This window comes from Musa acuminata, chromosome BXJ1-10 (assembly GCF_036884655.1).
Source record: "Musa acuminata AAA Group cultivar baxijiao chromosome BXJ1-10, Cavendish_Baxijiao_AAA, whole genome shotgun sequence".
Classification (NCBI taxonomy): domain Eukaryota; kingdom Viridiplantae; phylum Streptophyta; class Magnoliopsida; order Zingiberales; family Musaceae; genus Musa; species Musa acuminata.
In genome coordinates this window covers 28,660,894-28,679,411 of record NC_088336.1, presented here as the reverse complement: position 1 = coordinate 28,679,411, position 18,518 = coordinate 28,660,894, and the positions used below count along the sequence as shown (strand labels likewise).

The window sequence follows — 18,518 nt, the reverse complement described above, 5'->3', positions numbered from 1 at the left end:
CATTTGATTCCGTGACCGATTTGACATCTCGATTAAAGACAAGCCAATAGCCAGGTCTATATGTTCGATCGAAAGAGAGTCGTGAGGTGCTTTGAATGTGTGTGAATATATATTTTCCAACACATCAACATCTTCATATAAATAAGAAAAAAGAGTTTGGAACGGCCGCCATAACAATTCATCCTTGTTTCAGTCAACTTCATCTGGATGGAAGTACGAGAACGGGACATGCTAGGGTGGTGGATCTATTGCCATGACAGCTATAGAAAATGAAATCTATGGGATTGTGGCTAGGCGCGCGTTCCCATCAGCAAGGATGGAAGAGAAAACGAACGATGCATTCGGACGGGGCATGCTGGATAATGAAGACAATACATGCGAGCGCTGCCTGCTCGTAGGAAGAAAAGATTTGTACCGTCATCCCAGCGTCGGCTGATGGGATTTGTCGGATTTAATAGTTTTGAAGCATCAAACAGGGACAGGAGCTAATGATCGGTAGAGAATGATCGTGTGAACCATCCACCCATCCATCCATCCTTCCTTTTCTTTTCTTTTTTTTTCCCTAACGAGTTGAAAAGCCTTATTACTTTGTGGTGTGTCTGCAACGATGGGATGATCGATGATGTTCTATTTAATCCGAATCGATCTGGATTATAACTAATTACATGCCAAATGAACAAGGCGGCGCTTGCCGAAAGGTACACGGCCATCTCTCTCTCTCTCGATCTCTCTTCATTTATTAGTTTGTTTTTCTTATCTATCTTCTCCAGAGAAACAGTGGCATCACATCGCATGCCGCGTGGCTCGACCATCACATCGACTCACTGCTAATGGTGCCATCGGTGGTGTCGGTCGAGCAAGCGACGCCGAATACAACGCATGCATGGCATCGGCAGACATGGGTGTGATGATGGATCGACGCTGGGACCTGGGACGGTAATCCATCAGCATTGCATCACAGTGCCCGGTGACGCCCGCCGAGCCAAAAGTTGGATGACTCGTCGAGCACGTTTCTCAAAGGATGCTTTCTACTTTTGCTTTTCTTTCTTTCCTTCTTTCTGAAACTGGTCACGCCGCTCGTCCTATCCCGTCCCACTTATCTCTTTCTGCACTATAGAACCAGATGTGCAATGTGCTTCTTGTGATTTCCTTCACATATTAATTGGGCCATCAATGTTACAGAAGGTATTCCGGATTTACCAACTTATTCTGCCACGTCTCTTCTTATTCACTCGGCATAGCCTGCACCATTCTGCATGTCCTCCTAGTAAGCAAGCATGTACGCGGGGGGGGCGCGACGAACACATGAACCAAGAAAGGACGCAATTCTCATGGAGCAGCATATATGTTGACAGTGCGAGCGCAATCTATAGGACCAGTCTCCATCGGCGCTGAGATTCTGACGATCACATGAAGCGTCTATCATCCGTGTCACAAGATCTCCTGCCAACTCGAGAAGAGGGACCATCCTCTCTAATCCATTACGCCACTAAGTTGGTGAAAGGGGCCGTTGATTCACGTGCAATATCCAGCTGATTTCTCGTTCCGGAGTCTGGACCCTTACATTCGTCGAGAGGGAGATATTATTCTTGTTGTTATAATCGATTTTTATTTCTTTTTTATTTATTTTATCAACAAGTAAGCATGTCCTGACTTTGTGATGTTCTTCAGCTAAAATCGATCAAATCTGGCCCTGATTTGCTAGCAAGGTGGGGCCCGTCCAGCTTAAGCGATGGAGTTACATGCTGCTTTGTCCTCCAGCCGCTACAATCAACCGATTATGCCCCCACTCACACTGCACTCGGGTATAAAAACTGCGAGTGTGCTGACCGACTTTTTCTTTCTTTTTCCCAATCCACCGGTGCATCTATCTCCGACAACTGTTCAGTGCTGCTATGACCCACTTACCTTTCTCTCCCTTGCTTCTTAAACCCTTTTTCACCTACAAATGCCATCCGCTTCTGCTTCCTATTTCCCACCGGTCCCTTTCGCATCTCCCTTACCTCTCCTACTCCCTGCTATTTCCGATACCTCTATCTCTATGCGCTGCTATCATCCTCGTCGGGGAGGCTTGTAGCGTCACACAAGTGCAAGCCATGACCAAATCCATAGAAATCCCAGATTGCTACTACCCAAAAGAGCCCAGCTTGGTGTGTCCAAGCAGCAGCACGCCGAGGCACACCCTCTACCTCTCCAACCTTGACGACCAGAAGTTCCTGAGGTTCTCCATTAAGTACCTCTATGTGTACAAGAAAGCAGTGGGGTGGGAGGCCCTGAGGACCTCTCTCTCAAAGGTTCTCGTGGATTACTACCCTCTCGCAGGGAGGGTGAGGACCAGCGCGGAGGATGGGGAGAAGCTGGAAGTGGACTGCAACGGGGAGGGGGCACTTCTGGCCGAGGGCTATGTGGATCTCACGGTGGAGAAGTTTCTGGAAGGGTCTAGAAGGCCCAACAGGTCCTGGAGGAAGCTCTTGTACAAGGTCGAAGCACAGAGCTTCGTGGCTGTTCCTCCACTTATCGTTCAGGTGAGTGTTCCGGCGTGCCCCGACCACTTCTCTTCTTTTCCTTTTGCTTCACCGGAGGTGAATTCTTAGGTCTTCGAGTCTTGTTTGGTTTTTGGACTAATTTGCTTTTCTTTTGGGTCGCTTGCTCTTTTACATCTTTTTCTCGGTTAGGTTTCTGGTGTGAGAGCTGGCCATGGTTAAACACACAAAATCTATGGGACTGATCAGTTCAAACATGATATTATGTGTCCCATGTACACAATCAAGACCAGCAAGTTTTGTCACAAGTACAATTTTAGGGTAAATAAGTACTTAGAGTAACTTTTTCCAGTCCCTGTCGATCGAATGTGAGTTAAAAGGGTTGTTGATACAGCAACTTGGCCGTCAGCGGCGGTCGTGTACCCTTGCAATGCGTGGATGATCCGCTAAGGAGGTGTGAGACCGTAGTTGCGGGTGGAGCTCGAAGAGTAATGGCAATCTAATAAATTAACATGTGATATTGTTGGAGACGTTTCTTAATTTTCCCTCCAAAGTATATTGTTATGGGCAAAAGTGGTGTACCAGCGCTTCTCTTTTCTCTTTATTCCGCTTCTATTTTCTCTATATTGTCGGCTGTTTGTCTCAACTGCTACCCCGATCGTCAATATGCTCTCTTAAAGTGGCCAAGGATTCGCGTTGGATTGGGTTATGGAACCTTGTACCAAGTTCCTTTTTCAGAGACCGCCATATTCCTGTCTCTTAGACTTCCCTTCCCACTCTTTTGGGCCCTGTTTATGCTCTGCCATAACATCTTCTCCACTCCGACCAGCTACATCAAGTATCATGCTCTGGTTCTTTCTTACTACAATTATTTCTCCTTTCTTTTTGTTTCAGGCTCACGAATGTGTGCGTGTGTGTGTGTGTGTGTGAGAGAGAGAGAGAGAGAGAGAGAGAGATTTACCAAAAGATCCTGTTGACTTCATCAAGAACAAGATGTCGAGAATCCACCTCTCCTGTGCTAATTATCTTCTAGTCTTCCCCTTCCGCAATGTTTTCGGTTGCTTTCCGAAGAACTGAGACAGAAATTTGCCTCTTACGACTCGATCGTTGCATCTTCCTTTCTCAAAGCGCAGCGTTCTTAATTTGTTGGCTCATGGATTTTGGTTTCAAAATCGCAATATTCAATTAACATTTTAGCTGTCGGTGCTAGACAGGAGGAGGGCGTAGCAGCTACTATATCTATATCACTGACTGGTTTATCTATGGATGTGGTCAGATGACTCATCTTAGCTGTGGCGGTATGATCCTCTGCACTGCAATAAACCACTGCCTTTGCGACGGTATCGGGACAGCACAGTTCCTCCATGCGTGGGCCCTCATCACGTCCAAGCCTAATGCCAACCTTCCCACGAATCCCTTTCACGGCCGCCACATTTTGAAGCCTCGAGATCCACCCCAGATTGCATTCTCCCATCCTGAGTTCAGCCGTCCTCTGCCCCAGGTTGGTCCTGACAGCGACTACATCACGCAGATCCTTCTGTCGCAGCCGTTGGTCCCTGTTTCCCTGACCTTCACCACCTCCCACATCCTTCATCTCAAGCAGCAATGTGTTCCCTCGCTCAAATGCACCTCCTTCGAAGTCTTGGCTTCGCATGTATGGCGTGCCTGGATCAAGTCACTGGATCCTCCAGCCTCCCTCCATATCAAGCTCCTCTTTTCCATGAACATGCGTCAGAGGTTAAAGCCGGAGCTCCCCAGCGGCTACTATGGCAACGGCTTTGTTCTAGCATGCGCGGAGACCTCTGCGGAGGAGTTGATTGCGTCGAACCCACATTATTCCGTCAAATTGGTGCAGGAGGCCAAGGAACGCTTGAACGACGACTACGTGAGGTCCATGATTCATCTGCTGGACGTGAGGAAGGTGAAACCGGAACTGTCATCAAGCTTGGTCATCTCTCCATGGACGAAGCTGGGGTTGGAGGACTTGGATTTCGGGGAAGGAAGGCCACTTCACATGGGTCCTCTGGCGAGCGAGATCTATTGTCTGTTCCTGCCAGTTATCGGCGATTTACAGGCTTTCACTGTCCTAATGTCGATCCCACAAGCGGTCGCAGATCGGTTTCAGCACTATTGCACGAAAGATTTGGATGATGAGGAGGAGAATGGGATTAAGGAGGACGGAGGAAGAGGCTACGCATAGCTGAATTAATTAATGCGGTGTGCTACGTATGTGCACTTTTTTGTCGTGTCGTTCTTCCCCGCTCTTGGTTTCAGAATTCGGTCGTTCCACAACTTGACCCTGTTGTGTATGCATGTTGCGGTCGATACCTTTGTCCCCTGTTCATCAAGTTGAAATTCTAGGATGACCGATCATCCCTTGGATGTTATGTAGAGAAGGATTAAATATCATAATAAACTGATCTGGTTGAACTAGCATGCTATTCTGAGTAAATGAGATTTGAAGTAGAGGATTTTCTATCTCAGGGGAGCCACTAATTGCTGATGCTTTTCCCTTGTTTTCTCTCCGTTTTCATGGTTGCTTATCCAGCTTTACTTGATCTTAAAGACAACCGAGCCTTACTTCATATTCCCTTGGGTGTCCCAGGCATCTTCTCTTGCTGGATTTTTGTAAGCTGTGTTTAGGTGTTGCACGATGCCTGCGGAAAGAATGAATCGTATGCTCAAGGAAGAAACTGTGTCCACGTTCTTGTTTATATTTAGTTTTCATGACTGACAGCATCCGCGTTCCAGCTCCAACCTGATCTCCTCTCTTTTCTTTTTCTTCTTGCCCTTCCTCCCACTCCCTCCCACCGTCAGCGATAGTTTCTACTGCCACATGTTTCGACTCTATATCATCTGCTGTCATCAGCGGTGTCTATCCATCTCAAGTTAATCGACTCCTATCCTTATCGTCCTCTCTTTGGTTTCCACCTTTGGTGTCTCGTCTCGGAAAACAATTTCTAGTCGGATAATATGGGCTTCGAATTAAAATTTATGGAACATCTAAATATTAATTTCCAAACAAAAATGAGTCGCAGTTTGACTTTACTTTTTTTAATCTTTCTCTCGAATCAAAGAGGCTCTAAGGATGCTAGTCGTAGATTACTTACTATATACGAATGGCAAAGTTCAAGTTATTGGCAAGCTATCCAAAAGAAACTAACAAAGATTATTTTAACCCTTAGATTCGTCGCGACGGTGGTCATTTTTCTGATAGATAAGAAATGCGTTGCTCCTGTATTTAATGTTCAACGCTTTTCATGTTTCCTCCTCTGCATTCAACTATTAAGGTAGCATTAGTGTCGTGTGGTACGTGGGCCACGTCCAGTAGAATTAGTGACCGGTCAATGTAAGTATCGAATCTAGCGAATAATAATCTAAATGTGATTTGTTATGGTACGACTGACTGCTGTCCTTCCATTAAAAACATTTAAGCACTATATATCCTTACAAATCTATCTTATTAATGCGCACTCCACTGCAGATTCTCATTCCATCTAAAAACTTAAGCTCATCGATGAGATAGGATTCGTACATTTATTTATCCTGTTAGTGCACCGGTACCTGAGGCATGGGAATCTGCCGGACGGCATCTTTCGAGTGGAAAGATAGTCGGACCACGTCACCTACATGCATCTGCCGCCGTAACTATGTCACCCACCCGAACAGCCCACGAGTTTTTGGACGCAAAACCTACTCATCCAAGCATCAAGAACTCCATTTTCACTGGCATAATATAAACAAGAGCCGTATAGCACGATGCTTTGTGGCTTTAAAAGCCGTGTTGGCTTTTCGGGATTGCATACACATGACCTAATCAATGAATGTGCTCTTCTACATCCACCATAATCGACTGCCGGAGTTAGGAGATAAAGGGAAGCTTTCTTAAATGAGGCCGCATCTTATCATCATCGATTCCACTCGGAGGCCTTTAATTATGCCCCATGTCCTCCTTCTTTCACTTCAAAGTATCTTATTAGTACCGCGGTATTGGCTGCCCTATCACAAAGTAGAGCAAACAAAACATACCTACCGAGAGAACGAGAATCCACCACCGAGCCTCGGATGCACTATTTAATACTAGCCTCCACAGCGTGTACCGTACGTTTGGTGGTAGAACATCGAGGGACGTATCCAGCTGCCGGTTTTGATGGAACGACAAACACTTTTATAGGGCCCACGCTCGGGTCAAGCTTCTCCCATCGTCGTGTCGTATTATTCACTTTGTCTTTTTGAGAAAGCAGAAACAAGTCACTTTACGAGCTAGAAATCAATAATAACGTAGGTAGGATGCATAACGACGCAGAGATCGATCTATTTGGGCATTTTAACCGGCATTCGCCGGGACTCCGATGCATAGTTAGCTACCAATCGTGACCGGAAGCTTTCCGAATGGTGTATGCCATGCTACGGAAGAGGAGAAAGATAGTTTACCATTAAATAAACACAAGGGACAGTCAGTGGTATTTGATTACTTCCGTAAATGAGTAGTTATTGCTCTTTACCACCTAATAATGCACTTGTTAATTGGTGATGGGTCTCGCAAATGATCTCTGGCTCACCTAAAGAACCAATCCGGAAGTGCCAGTCCTATAATGATAATTGTATCATTCGTCATGTAATGACACATCGGATGGGTTCGTTGTGACCCGAGTGGAGATTCCAACTACTCCCATGCCAAAATCCAACGCACGGCCCAATAGATGGGCCCATCAGCATCCCCACAACACACAGATGGCGTCGGCTACCTGGTGCTCCCAGGTCACACATTACTCTGCGACTCCCCAAGCCGCTTGCCCGACTTGAATCGATATACTAATCCCATCATGCATGGTCAACCCGGGGAAATTGCAGGCTCTGCGAAGTGCCAAGGGCTGCTACGTGTTCGAGGATCCCAGTCCACCAGAGAGTGAGTGGCTAGTTCTCTGACGGGCTTCAACTTTTGGGCCACCCGTCCGAGACTTGCAGGTGACCCGTCATGTCACGTGGGACTCCGACGACGACGCACCCTCCCGAGCGGCATCCCAGCGCTTCTAGGTCCCACCGTGGACCTCTCGTGGCCCCCTGCTTGTCACGACGTCAGGAGCCGCCGCTCCAGACTTTGTCTACCGATAGCCGGCATCGCCACGTGGGAATGAGAGAAAAGCGACCTGGGACCCTCACAGCGCAGTCTCTCTCTCTCTCTCTCTCTCTCTCTCTCTCTCTACTTGGAAATGAGTTTCTTGTTTCTGCGAACAGACCCCCGCTCCACTCGTTCGGTTAACAGCAATGTAAGAAATTGGGGATCCTTTTCCTTCTCCATTCCGCGTTATCTCCGCCGAGGAATCGAGTGGAACCGGCGATACATTGCCTCCTCCTCCTCCTCCTCATCCACGAAACCCTCCATCCCTTTCGCAGCTTGCTTGCAGTCTCGTTACAGCTCACTCGACGATCCTTCCACTCCAAACACGCTCATCTGTCTCGCGTTGCCTCCCCAGTCGATCCATTTCGCGGAGCCCATCTATTCGAGGTACTTCGATCAGAATCTGGTCGCTTCTGGGCTCTCCTACGGTTCTATAGGGTTTCTGATGGGAATGTGGTTTCAGGTAGCAGACAATTCTCATCAGTGTTTGCTTGTCCTCCCGATCCCGACGATCAAATTGCGCATCCCATGTCGGGCTCTTTCGATCGGTTCGCTTGGCCCTGTGAGTCGCTACGGACTCTTCCCCCGTTCGCTTTTGCGTGAGATATTGGATCGTTCGTCTTTCCTTTTTGATGAACCAACATCTTGTTTCTTGCATTGGCATTTTGAGTTTTTATTTTGTTCCATTCTATATACCAGCGACTGATCTGAGAACTTGGCGTATCAAGACGCGATGTTAATCCTCATCTATTTGTTGAAAACATATGACATGATGGGTTTGTATTCTTGTTCCGTTCGGTATATCGATGATCGATTGGAGAATTCTTAATCTGTGAATCAGTGGTTTGCTGTTTTGCGCGGCTGCAAGTGGTTTCTGATCCTATGGTATATATTAAAAACTGATGACTGTTCAGTGTAAACTAATCCTCGGTGTCAGTTGCAGCTTTAACATGTCAGTTGCAGGTTAAACAATGTTAGATTCACCCATGTTTCTGGACATAATGTATATATAATATTTCTGAACAAATTGTCATTAGATATTGATGTCGATCAATCCAAAATACAAAAGACTCTGCATGATGATTTATTATTGACCAGATTCAAATAAACAAACAAGTCCGGGGTTGAAGCTGGTCAGGCATGACAATGACATCTTTTACCCAGAAATAAAGTGGCCTCTTGCATGAAGGGTCCAACATCTCTCAATCCATTGCACGGTTGAAACAGAGAGAACAGAAGCTCAATCTTTTAGCCACAGTGATATTATGTATGTGCATTTGTTGGACATAATTCCTTTACTTATGCATGAAAATGAAATATTCCTGAATCCAATAACAGCATATAGAATAGAAAAAAGAATGAAAACATAAAGGGATTTCAACTGAAATTATCTTATCCATGTTAATGGCTGTTATTTTATACATTAACCTAGTAACACACTGTCATTGATAATCTTTCTTTTACGATATGGTAACAAAAGGTTTTCTTTTCTATTTTATTTGAAGATGCACAATGCAAAAGTATAAAGTGAATTTATCTTTCGGGCAGGTTTTATTAGAGTTCTTCCCAACACTCCCAAAGTTCCAGAGCAGGAATTAATGTTGTAATGAGATAGATGCAAACAGGGAAGGCCAAGTGTCAGTTTTTGTCTTTTTTATGAGTAACGAACTCCATATTTCCTTATCTTACCCTTACAGTTCATTGTCAGTGAACAGGTCAAACTAGATGATAGACTGCATAAAATCTGATTTATCCATAACTAAATCAATGCTTTTAGTTTGCATTCTTAATTGCAGGAAATAAAAGATCTAATTACAAGCAAACACACATGAGACTATCGAACTTCTTCATCTTAAGTTCCTACATGGATTATGATACTCTAATCTAGTCCATTGACCAATTACTGGATTAAGAAAGCTGAAACTACATCTTATTTTCTCAAACTTTAAATCTATCAAGTATCAATATCCTATCTGATTAACCTGAGTGTTCTGTAAAACTGTAACTGCGAAAGATCGGGAAATTTCTTTTCCGTTTGTGACAGTGTCTTCTTTCCTTCCATCATTTTCTGTCTCAGTTTGCATTTGGTATAAGTAGTTTTATTGAGTGATAAGTTTGTTAAAGATCTATTATTCTTTTGCTCCAACATCGGCTTATTAGTCTTTGGGTTAAACTTTTGGCAGTATTTTAGCATTTTGTGACTAAAAGCCCACTTAAAGAGGCCTGGGTACTGTTTTATTTAAAATTTTGCACTCATGATTCATCTTCAAGAAAAGGTTCAAGTTTTTGTAGCAATTGACAAACCGTCAGTATATCATTGCATTAAAAATGTTAACTGGTTTACTTGCTTTCTTGGTTGATTTCATTGATTGATAAGGTTCAGATGTTTATTTTCAGTTCCTTTTAGTTATGACTTATTCTGTTTATATATCTGGATTTATCTGTATTTTAGTTCTGATACCTTGGGAGCTCACAGTGAAAGAAGTCCTTTTTTCCATTCAAAAAGGGCGTTATTTGGTCACTACCGCCAGTGTTAACATTTATTTGGACTTTACATCGTCATGAGTGGTTCAGATGCTGGTAAATTAATTACATAGGACTTGGTGAAGTTATACATGAATTATTGTAAATTTGTCTTATCTGCAAACTCTAAATTCTACAGTGAAACTACTGGGGATAGTTTTGAGGCATGAGCGGCCTACTTAGAAGTCCTACAGTTGTCTCTTCTTTGAAGGATTTTCTTCTTATTCATTACACTTTGTTGACCCTTGCACAATATCTGATATCATGACGTCTGAGGTGTTAAATGTTCGTTAGTGACTTCTTTAATGTATTGTAGGTTTTGAGGGGCTTTCGAGTCATGAGGATCATAAAGAACGAAAGTCAGATTTTGAGAACTCAGAAGATGAAAGGAGGACAAGAATTGCATCCTTGAAGAAAAAGGCAATAAATGCGTCCACTAAGTTCAAGCATTCTCTAAGGAAAAAGAACAGGAGGAAAAGCAACACTCGAGTCAATTCCATTTCGATTGAGGATATTAGGGATATAGAGGAATTACAGGATGTCGATGCATTCCGACAATCCCTAATTCTTGAGGAGTTGCTGCCTGCAAAGCATGATGATTATCACATGATGCTGAGGTGAGTGATTTTATTATATTTCTGTCTTGTTCCCATGTTGTTATGACTCTGCTCAAGGGTCCCAATCAACAAGCTGATCATCGTAAGTTTGACAATATAAGAGTTTCTTCTGAATCACACACACCGGAAAAGGACATGCATGAAAATTGAACTGATCATATATAACAATCGAATGCTTAGGTCCAAACACATTTTCTTTCATCATATGAAGGAAGACTCCTATTATTTTCTTTTTCTTCATCCAGGTGCAGGGAAGATTCTAGCAGAAAAGGTGCTACTATTATTGATGGTTTAATGTGCTTCTCATGAGATATAAATTTGACCCGTTTTCTTGCCATATTATGATACATTCCATGTCATGGTTTTGAGGGGATTCAAGTCATGAGGATGTGTGACTTACTAGCTTTTTATGGAACCTCTTGCAAGCCAAAAATATAACTATATTTGTGTTTATTTTCGAAGGACTAATTATAATATTATACTTCACAATGTATAAGAAGTTGATGATTTCTTGCTTTAAACTACCTAAGTGTTTTAAAAGAACCAGCAATATTGCAGAGTAGCCTTGAAGTCTAAACTCCTTTTTCTAGTATGTCAAGATGGAAGGCCAAGAAGAGATCCATGAAAGTCCAACATGCTATATTTCAGGGTATTTATCTGGATATAAATATTGGCGTTTTTGTGGCTGATTCATAATTTATTCCTCTTTAACGAACATTAATCTTAGCCAAATTTCTCTTTCGCCTGTTCTTGGAATTTTTTGCATGTTTGGGGAAATATGGAAGTTGCTTCTTTGCTGTAGGAGCCAAAGTTGCCACCAAATGTTCAGTCCTATCATGTACCAAATGACAACTACCAGTTTATGTTCTAATTTTATTTAATCTAAATTCGACATCGGCAGGTACCAGCTATCTAATCAAGATGCCAATCTGTTGTGAAGTTTTGAGTTATTTCCTGTGAAGTCTTGTCAACTTCACATTCTGGTCAATACATAACCTTATAAAAGGTATGAAAAGCTTGAATTATAATGACGTTGGGGGTTTAGGGCCTTAGGTATGTTGGGGAATAAGTCCTAAAGAGAGTTATATTTTGCTAATTGACATTTTGGCCTTTTTATGATTGTTCTCTTCTGAAATTCATGTCAGAAGTTGGAATCCATGTCACCAGTTGGCGCCTTATATTGTCGTGGAAATTGAACTTCTTTTATATGCTAAATCCACAATGGATGGCTTATGCTTAGTTATCAATGTTGGTGATAGGATTTATCAGTTAACAGAAAATAACACCCTTGAACAGTGACAATTAACAATCCATTTGTTCCGCTTTCTTCTGGTAGTTGAAAGAAAAATGTGTTTTGTGGCTTGTTGCAAGGAACATTGTTTTGTTATCTACATATATATGAAGCACAGATCCAAATACGGAATGCTGATAGGATACAATGTGGATGTGCTTATGCCTTGATCTTTAAAAAAAATAGGATGCTATATAGCATGAATGTGGCATGAAAATATTTTGAATGCATAGTATGTACGACACAGCTTGACATTTATTCATTGTGTTAGAAAATGATAGTTGTATTATGATAAAATAATGACAACTAATTAACTTTCATCCATAACCTTTTCACCAAGGATTGAAATATCGTACCGTACCGGAGTTTCGATGTTCGCTTGGTATGATACGATATTGTATACCGAGCGGTATACCGCTCGGTATATATATATATATATATATATATATATATATATATATATATTTCGGTGAAGCGACATCGCCTTTTCCTTCTCCCACACGGGGCGACGTCGCCACGTTTCGACGTCAGATTTGGATACGACAACCAATTTAAAGTATTAATATCTTATAGCTATGCATCTCTTCAGTAAACTGACAATTTACATTCATTATTGTAGATTGCATCACTTTACTGATTCTTGGTAACAATTAGAAGAATGCTGCAATATCAATGCCATAATAATGATCTTGTCATTGCAGTTTCTTCATCCTTCTTTATTTTATTACATTTTGAATATTCCCAACTACTCTTAGCAGGCTATAATCTTCTAGCTTCCTTATTCATTTTACAAAAAAAAAAAATCTGTATGTCTAATGTTTATACATTACTTCAGATTTCTGAAGGCAAGGAAGTTTGATATTGAGAAAGCAAAGCACATGTGGGCAGAAATGCTCCAGTGGAGAAAGGAATATGGCACTGATACTATTCTAGATGTAAGCAAGCAATTCTTTTCTGATTTTATCTTAAAGGGTCTTCTATAAACTCATCTTAGAGATTCTTATGAGTATATTTAGTGTTTTCTATTTTTTAGTGATGGGTCTGCATTATGTGTGAACTTCTGTTTTAAGCTTAAGCTACAAGCTTTTTTCAGTAGATATTGTTCTCTTTTCCTCTTGCACAAAACCTCTGAATGTTACCTCCATGTTCGGCATTTTCGCTAAAGTCGATTCCTATCTAACTGAATAAGATCTTCTGTCAGGACTTCGAGTTTTCTGAGTTAAATGAAGTACTTCAGTACTATCCTCATGGTTATCATGGTGTGGACAAGGATGGAAGACCCGTTTACATTGAAAGGTTAGGAAAAGTTGATCCCAACAAGCTTATGCAGGTTACAACCATGGACCGATACATTAGATACCATGTAAGGGAGTTTGAGAGGAGCTTCTTAATCAAGTTCCCAGCTTGCTCAATTGCTGCAAAAAAGCACATAGATTCAAGTACAACAATTCTTGATGTTCAGGGTGTGGTATGTTAATATTTCTTTTATTTAAAGTACAATACTCAACCAGAAAATATACATTTTTTTTTATCGTCATGTTGTATTTGTTTTGTAGAGTTTAAAAAATTTCAGCAAGACAGCCAGAGAACTAATTCAAAGGTTGCAGAAAATTGACAATGATAACTACCCTGAGGTATGTGGATTCTTATTATGTTATTTCCTTTTTGTCGTGTTTTATAGATTGGCAAAGAATATTCACCTGATTGATGTTGCCCCTCTATGGTAAATGATGTTTTTGCAGACACTATTCCGGATGTTTATCATCAATGCTGGCCCCGGTTTTAGGTTGCTATGGAACACAGTAAAATCCTTTCTTGATCCAAAGACTACTTCAAAAATTTATGTAAGCAATTTCCTCTGTGTTATAAAGCATTTCTTTATGAGATTCAATAAGATCTTATTCAAAATTTTTATCCGAACTTCTTTCAGGTTCTTGGAAGCAAATACCAAAGTAAGCTGTTGGAAGTAATTGAACTTAGGTATGTTCTTTGCCTCTTGCTTCTTGTGGGATTTGGTCATAAGAGTCTCACCTTTTTGGGGCATACATTCTGGGGTCTCTCCAGCGAGTTGCCAGAGTTCCTTGGTGGTTCTTGTATATGTTCTGATCTGGGTGGATGCCTTAAATCTGAAAAGGGTTCATGGATGGATCCAAACATACTAAAGGTTCTGATTGTGATCTCTTTTCTCTTTTACCTGTTTCTGTAATTTCTCTTTTTGCTTGTTATGATTATATGGTTGTTGGTGGTATACAGATGGTTCTTGGTGGCGAAGCACAGTGTGCTCGGCAAGTTGTTACTGTTTCTAATGGTGAGGGAAAAGTTATTGCTCATGCCAAGCCACAATATACAGCAGTAAGACCTCTCTATATGATTCGTTTCTTGAGACATAATCTTTTATGTTCTTAGAAGGCTTAGTCATTTAATCTTGTGAGCCAGATAAAGAGTAGTGATACATCTACTGCTGAGTCTGGCTCAGAAGCTGAAGATGGTGCTTCTCCAAAGGCAGCAAGGAGTTATCTATCATATCCTCATTTGACCCCCGTACATGAAGAGGTATATTTGTATTTGTTTTAGCTGTAGTTGGCCTTATATCTTCCTCTTTCATCAGTTTAATAACAAGGTGAAGTCTTAATTCTAGCTGTTGTGGAATTATTGATTGTAATCACCAAGTTTTTTCTCCTCTTTCCAAAATTAAAATTTCTGTAATTAGTGTTTTGCTTTATTTGGAATAACCATTTCCTTCTTTGTATAATATGATTAAGAAAATAATTAAATCAATTTCTTTAACAGTTTGGGCAAGTTAGGAATTTAACAAATAAATAAATTAATTAATCTGAAAAATCAATTTTCTTTTCTTTCCACAAGAGGAATCTCCTCTCCTATATAAAGCTGGTCAGACTCCTATGTTCTTCACTAGGGTTCATGAGGAGCCTGACAGCAATTTGTGGGAGAGGGACCTCCATCTTTAAAAAGGTAGGTCCTCCACCTTTCTTTGAATTATTATTATTTATTTACTATTTAAAAAAAACAATGGATAGTATAAGTTCTTATTGCTTATTTAGTTTACTAATCGTTTTTTTGGATTTTATGAGATTATGCCATGATAATGATTTCTTGAATTAATTTAGTAATTGTAAGTTGATGATCGGGTTGATTAAATCATCTTATTTTATTTAATGAAATTATGCCATTATTCATTTTAGTTATTTTAATTATGGTGACATGCGATCTTAAATGATTTATTATGCATCATGAATTTATGCCATGATAATTTTTTAAAGTAATTTAATTATTGTGACATGATAATTGATTTGCTTGAATTAGTTACTTGATATGATTATGTTCATGAGAATTTCATGTTTAAGTTTAAATACTTTCAATTACTGGTTATTTTAACTTTTATTTGGAAAAAAGGGGGGTCGAAACTGATTTGAATTGGGGGTTTAAGTGTTGGTTGGGTTGGGTCTAACCTGAGTCAGACTACCAACTGGACTCGATCAGACCAGCTGCATGCAACTGGACTCAGTCGGCCTAGTCCACAGCTAGTTCGACCTGGAGCCTGCGGTGGTGGCCGCCCATCTGGTGGTTTGCGTCTGGCTACGTCTCAGGGCAGAAGTGCAGTTCAGCCCAAAGCAGCCTGACATGACCCTCTTTGGTACGAGATTGTGAGGCGCATATGCTCCACATGTGCAGATTGGCATTTGTTTATCCACAATGTTGCATCTTTAGATTATGGGCTGCTTCAAGTGAAGCCTAATGGAAGAATAGTTTTATATATAAGTTTTGATCCCCTCATATATGTGCTAAGAATCTTGGCCAAGTTTGTATGTGCAAGTGTGCAACTATCTGACCAAACGATCAGCAGTGGCTGTACAACAGTATATTATGAGACGAAGTCTCACTGTGATTGTAAGAACATGATAACAACATTTATGCTTTTTCTTTCTCCTCTTACAGGTAAAGATTGTGAAAGCAGACAGGTTTTCTGCTGGCTTTCCACAGTGTGATGAGCATATTCCCATGGTAGATAAAACCGTGGATGCCGGATGGAATAGAGAAGTCTATAATCAAAGCCTTGATGCATTAAATGGTTTGTGAATATGCTGTAGCAATTTCATGTGACAACTTTTCCATTTTCTACAAATGTATTTAAACCAACTAATTGAAGGCAATGCTGAAATTTCTTATGCCAAGTTTTGTTGTTTTCTGGCCGTCATTTTCTTTTATTTTCTGAGCATTACCATAATTATAAAGCTGTTGGGAAAATAAAATATCAAATGAGGTGAGTGAATTAACATAGAGTGATTTTTGGTGAGGCAGAGAAAGAAAATTTTGTTAGATCTAATTAGAGGCAACTTGATGCCTCATAATTTAATGAGATTGCCTTTGACGGATCTCAATAGTGGAAAATATCCATGCAGTAGACCCTAGACATTTGGACCTTATGGCTTATTGTAAGAATTGCTAATACTCATTTTCTTGCTCTTAGTAAAATTTAACCCTTTTGATGATAGGTAAGGTTTCAATCTAGAAAATTTGGACAAATATTTATGAGGTGACAATTTGGTTCCTAGTGAATAGATCCACTCCATATGATTATCTGCTACATGTTTGCATATTTTAACTAACCCACAAATACTAATCTTCTGTTTGATCTGCAACGTTTTCTAACCTTCTGGTTTGAAAGATCAAATCTTGCAATTTCATGTCTATATCTTTAAACTACTTCCAACTTGACTTGTAGTTAACTTGTAGATGTCTTTTTTGCGCTCTTTTTACTTGAGTGGCATAATGGACAATGTATTTTGCCATTGTTCCTGATGCACAATGTAATCTTGATCTATGATCCAAAATTTTCCCTTGTTCTCTAAGGTGATGGAAGGGTTCTGTAAATTCTTGTGATTTTAGATGCAGGGGAGTACTCTACATTGGAAACTCGTAACTCATCCAGTGGAATCCGAGCTCAAACAATAGCAGTGTTGATAACATTCTTCATGACCCTTGCTGCACTTATTTGTTCATTAACCAGCCATGTGAAGAGGAGAATCCAGGAGAAAACTTCTGGGACAAGTCAAAATGATTCTTCAGTTTCTGTGGAACCATTGCTTCAAGAGGAATTCCACCCCCCACCTGCTCCTGGTTTTACAGAATCTGACTTTTCATGCCTTCTAAAAAGGCTCAGTGAATTGGAAGAAAAGGTGAACGCTCTTCAATCAAGGCCATCTGAAATGCCTTTGGAGAAAGAGGAGTTACTTAATTCTGCTGTTCATCGTGTCGATGCATTAGAAGTTGAGCTGATTGTGACCAAAAAGGTATTTGTTTTGCATCTTGTTAACTCTTCAAGAACAGGCTAACAGCAGATCTAATTTCTTATTTGCAAAATACATGCATATAAAGTCTGCTATCCTGTTGCACAAAGGATATTTGTGATCAGTGCTATTTTCTTATCATCTAGTAATGATCCATGCAGCTTGATTATTGTCATAACTCGAATGCGGTATACTTGGTGAAACATCAATTTGTCTAAGTGACCACCTTCATCCACGCCATTGACATATAGATATTTTGTCATATCACTTCATTGTGCGTGTATCTGTTTTCCTTGGTAGCACCTTACATGGAGCTCCGTATGTTAAGATACTTCATAGTTTTGTTCCATAAATTTGCAAGTTTGATTTCTGTACATCCATGTGGAAATAAGTTTCTTTTTTTAAACACTAGTCTGACTTTTTGTCTGCTCTATGTAGGCTTTGCATGAAGTTCTTATGAAGCAAGAGGAACTTCTTGCATACATCGACCGGCAAGAGGAGGCTAAGTTCAGGGTTAGTTAAGATGATTAGGCTCAAATGGAATTATCAAAAGGTTACTTTATGCTTTATCATTTCTTATGAGAAATGACTTATGGAATTCTTTCTATAAAGTTCTGCAGATGAAAATGTTCTGCGTTTGAAAGAAGAGCGTGCAGGGATTCAGTTCAGCGTCTTTATCTGTTCATGGGATTTATCTAGTGAAGGCATGTATTACATGTACGGAGGACCAGCAGCTGATAAATGATTATCGAGGTTACCTGAATTGTTAGAGACAGATAGTATAAGTCTGATAAATAAATAACGTTGCACGATATATGATCTATCATTTGCTTATTAATTTTGGCATGGTGCTTTCATGAGAAAAAACAAAGCACAGTGAGCCTACGACTTTTTCTGCAGCAAAATTTGGCTATTTAACACAACTATTGCAACTGCCACATTCTGGTTTGGTTTCGAGCTCAAGAGAAATTGGCCATGCGCATGAGAAGAAATATGTCTCAGGGGGAATGAGAAGAGATCCCAGCATGTAAAAATTAAAAAAGCTATTTGTAATTTTCTTTTTACTATTTAAAATATTATTTTTTAAAAAACAAATATTTTAATTTTTTTTTATAAATAAACGTAAATATTCTTTTATTCTTCCTTTTTTGTCATCTCTTTTTTTTCTTCTTC

General features: G+C 40.5%; 2 protein-coding genes across 4 annotated transcripts; both read left to right on the top strand.

Annotated features, from left to right (window-relative positions):
* The first annotated feature begins 1,877 nt into the window (after nt 1-1,877).
* On the top strand, nt 1,878-4,919 carry LOC103968796 (alcohol acyltransferase 9). The gene is made up of 2 exons (XM_009382113.3): nt 1,878-2,525; nt 3,760-4,919. The coding sequence occupies exons 1-2, from the start codon at nt 1,896-1,898 to the stop codon at nt 4,681-4,683; spliced, it is 1,554 nt and encodes a 517-aa protein (XP_009380388.3). The 5' UTR covers nt 1,878-1,895; the 3' UTR covers nt 4,684-4,919.
* A 2,789-nt stretch (nt 4,920-7,708) lies between these two features.
* LOC103968795 (phosphatidylinositol/phosphatidylcholine transfer protein SFH6) lies at nt 7,709-18,166 on the top strand. 3 transcript variants are annotated; one of them, XM_009382109.3, is made up of 15 exons: nt 7,709-7,992; nt 8,069-8,167; nt 10,445-10,745; nt 12,872-12,971; nt 13,238-13,504; nt 13,593-13,670; nt 13,779-13,880; nt 13,967-14,016; nt 14,101-14,200; nt 14,290-14,388; nt 14,473-14,589; nt 15,994-16,126; nt 16,945-17,348; nt 17,784-17,858; nt 17,966-18,166. In XM_009382109.3, the coding sequence occupies exons 2-15, from the start codon at nt 8,134-8,136 to the stop codon at nt 17,984-17,986; spliced, it is 1,881 nt and encodes a 626-aa protein (XP_009380384.2). In that variant the 5' UTR covers nt 7,709-7,992; nt 8,069-8,133; the 3' UTR covers nt 17,987-18,166. The 3 variants fall into 3 exon arrangements, with proteins under 3 accessions (XP_009380384.2, XP_009380385.2, XP_064943651.1); XM_009382110.3 differs by having other exon boundaries at nt 17,958-18,166; XM_065087579.1 differs by having other exon boundaries at nt 7,748-7,992; nt 8,069-8,204.
* The last annotated feature ends 352 nt before the right edge of the window (nt 18,167-18,518 follow it).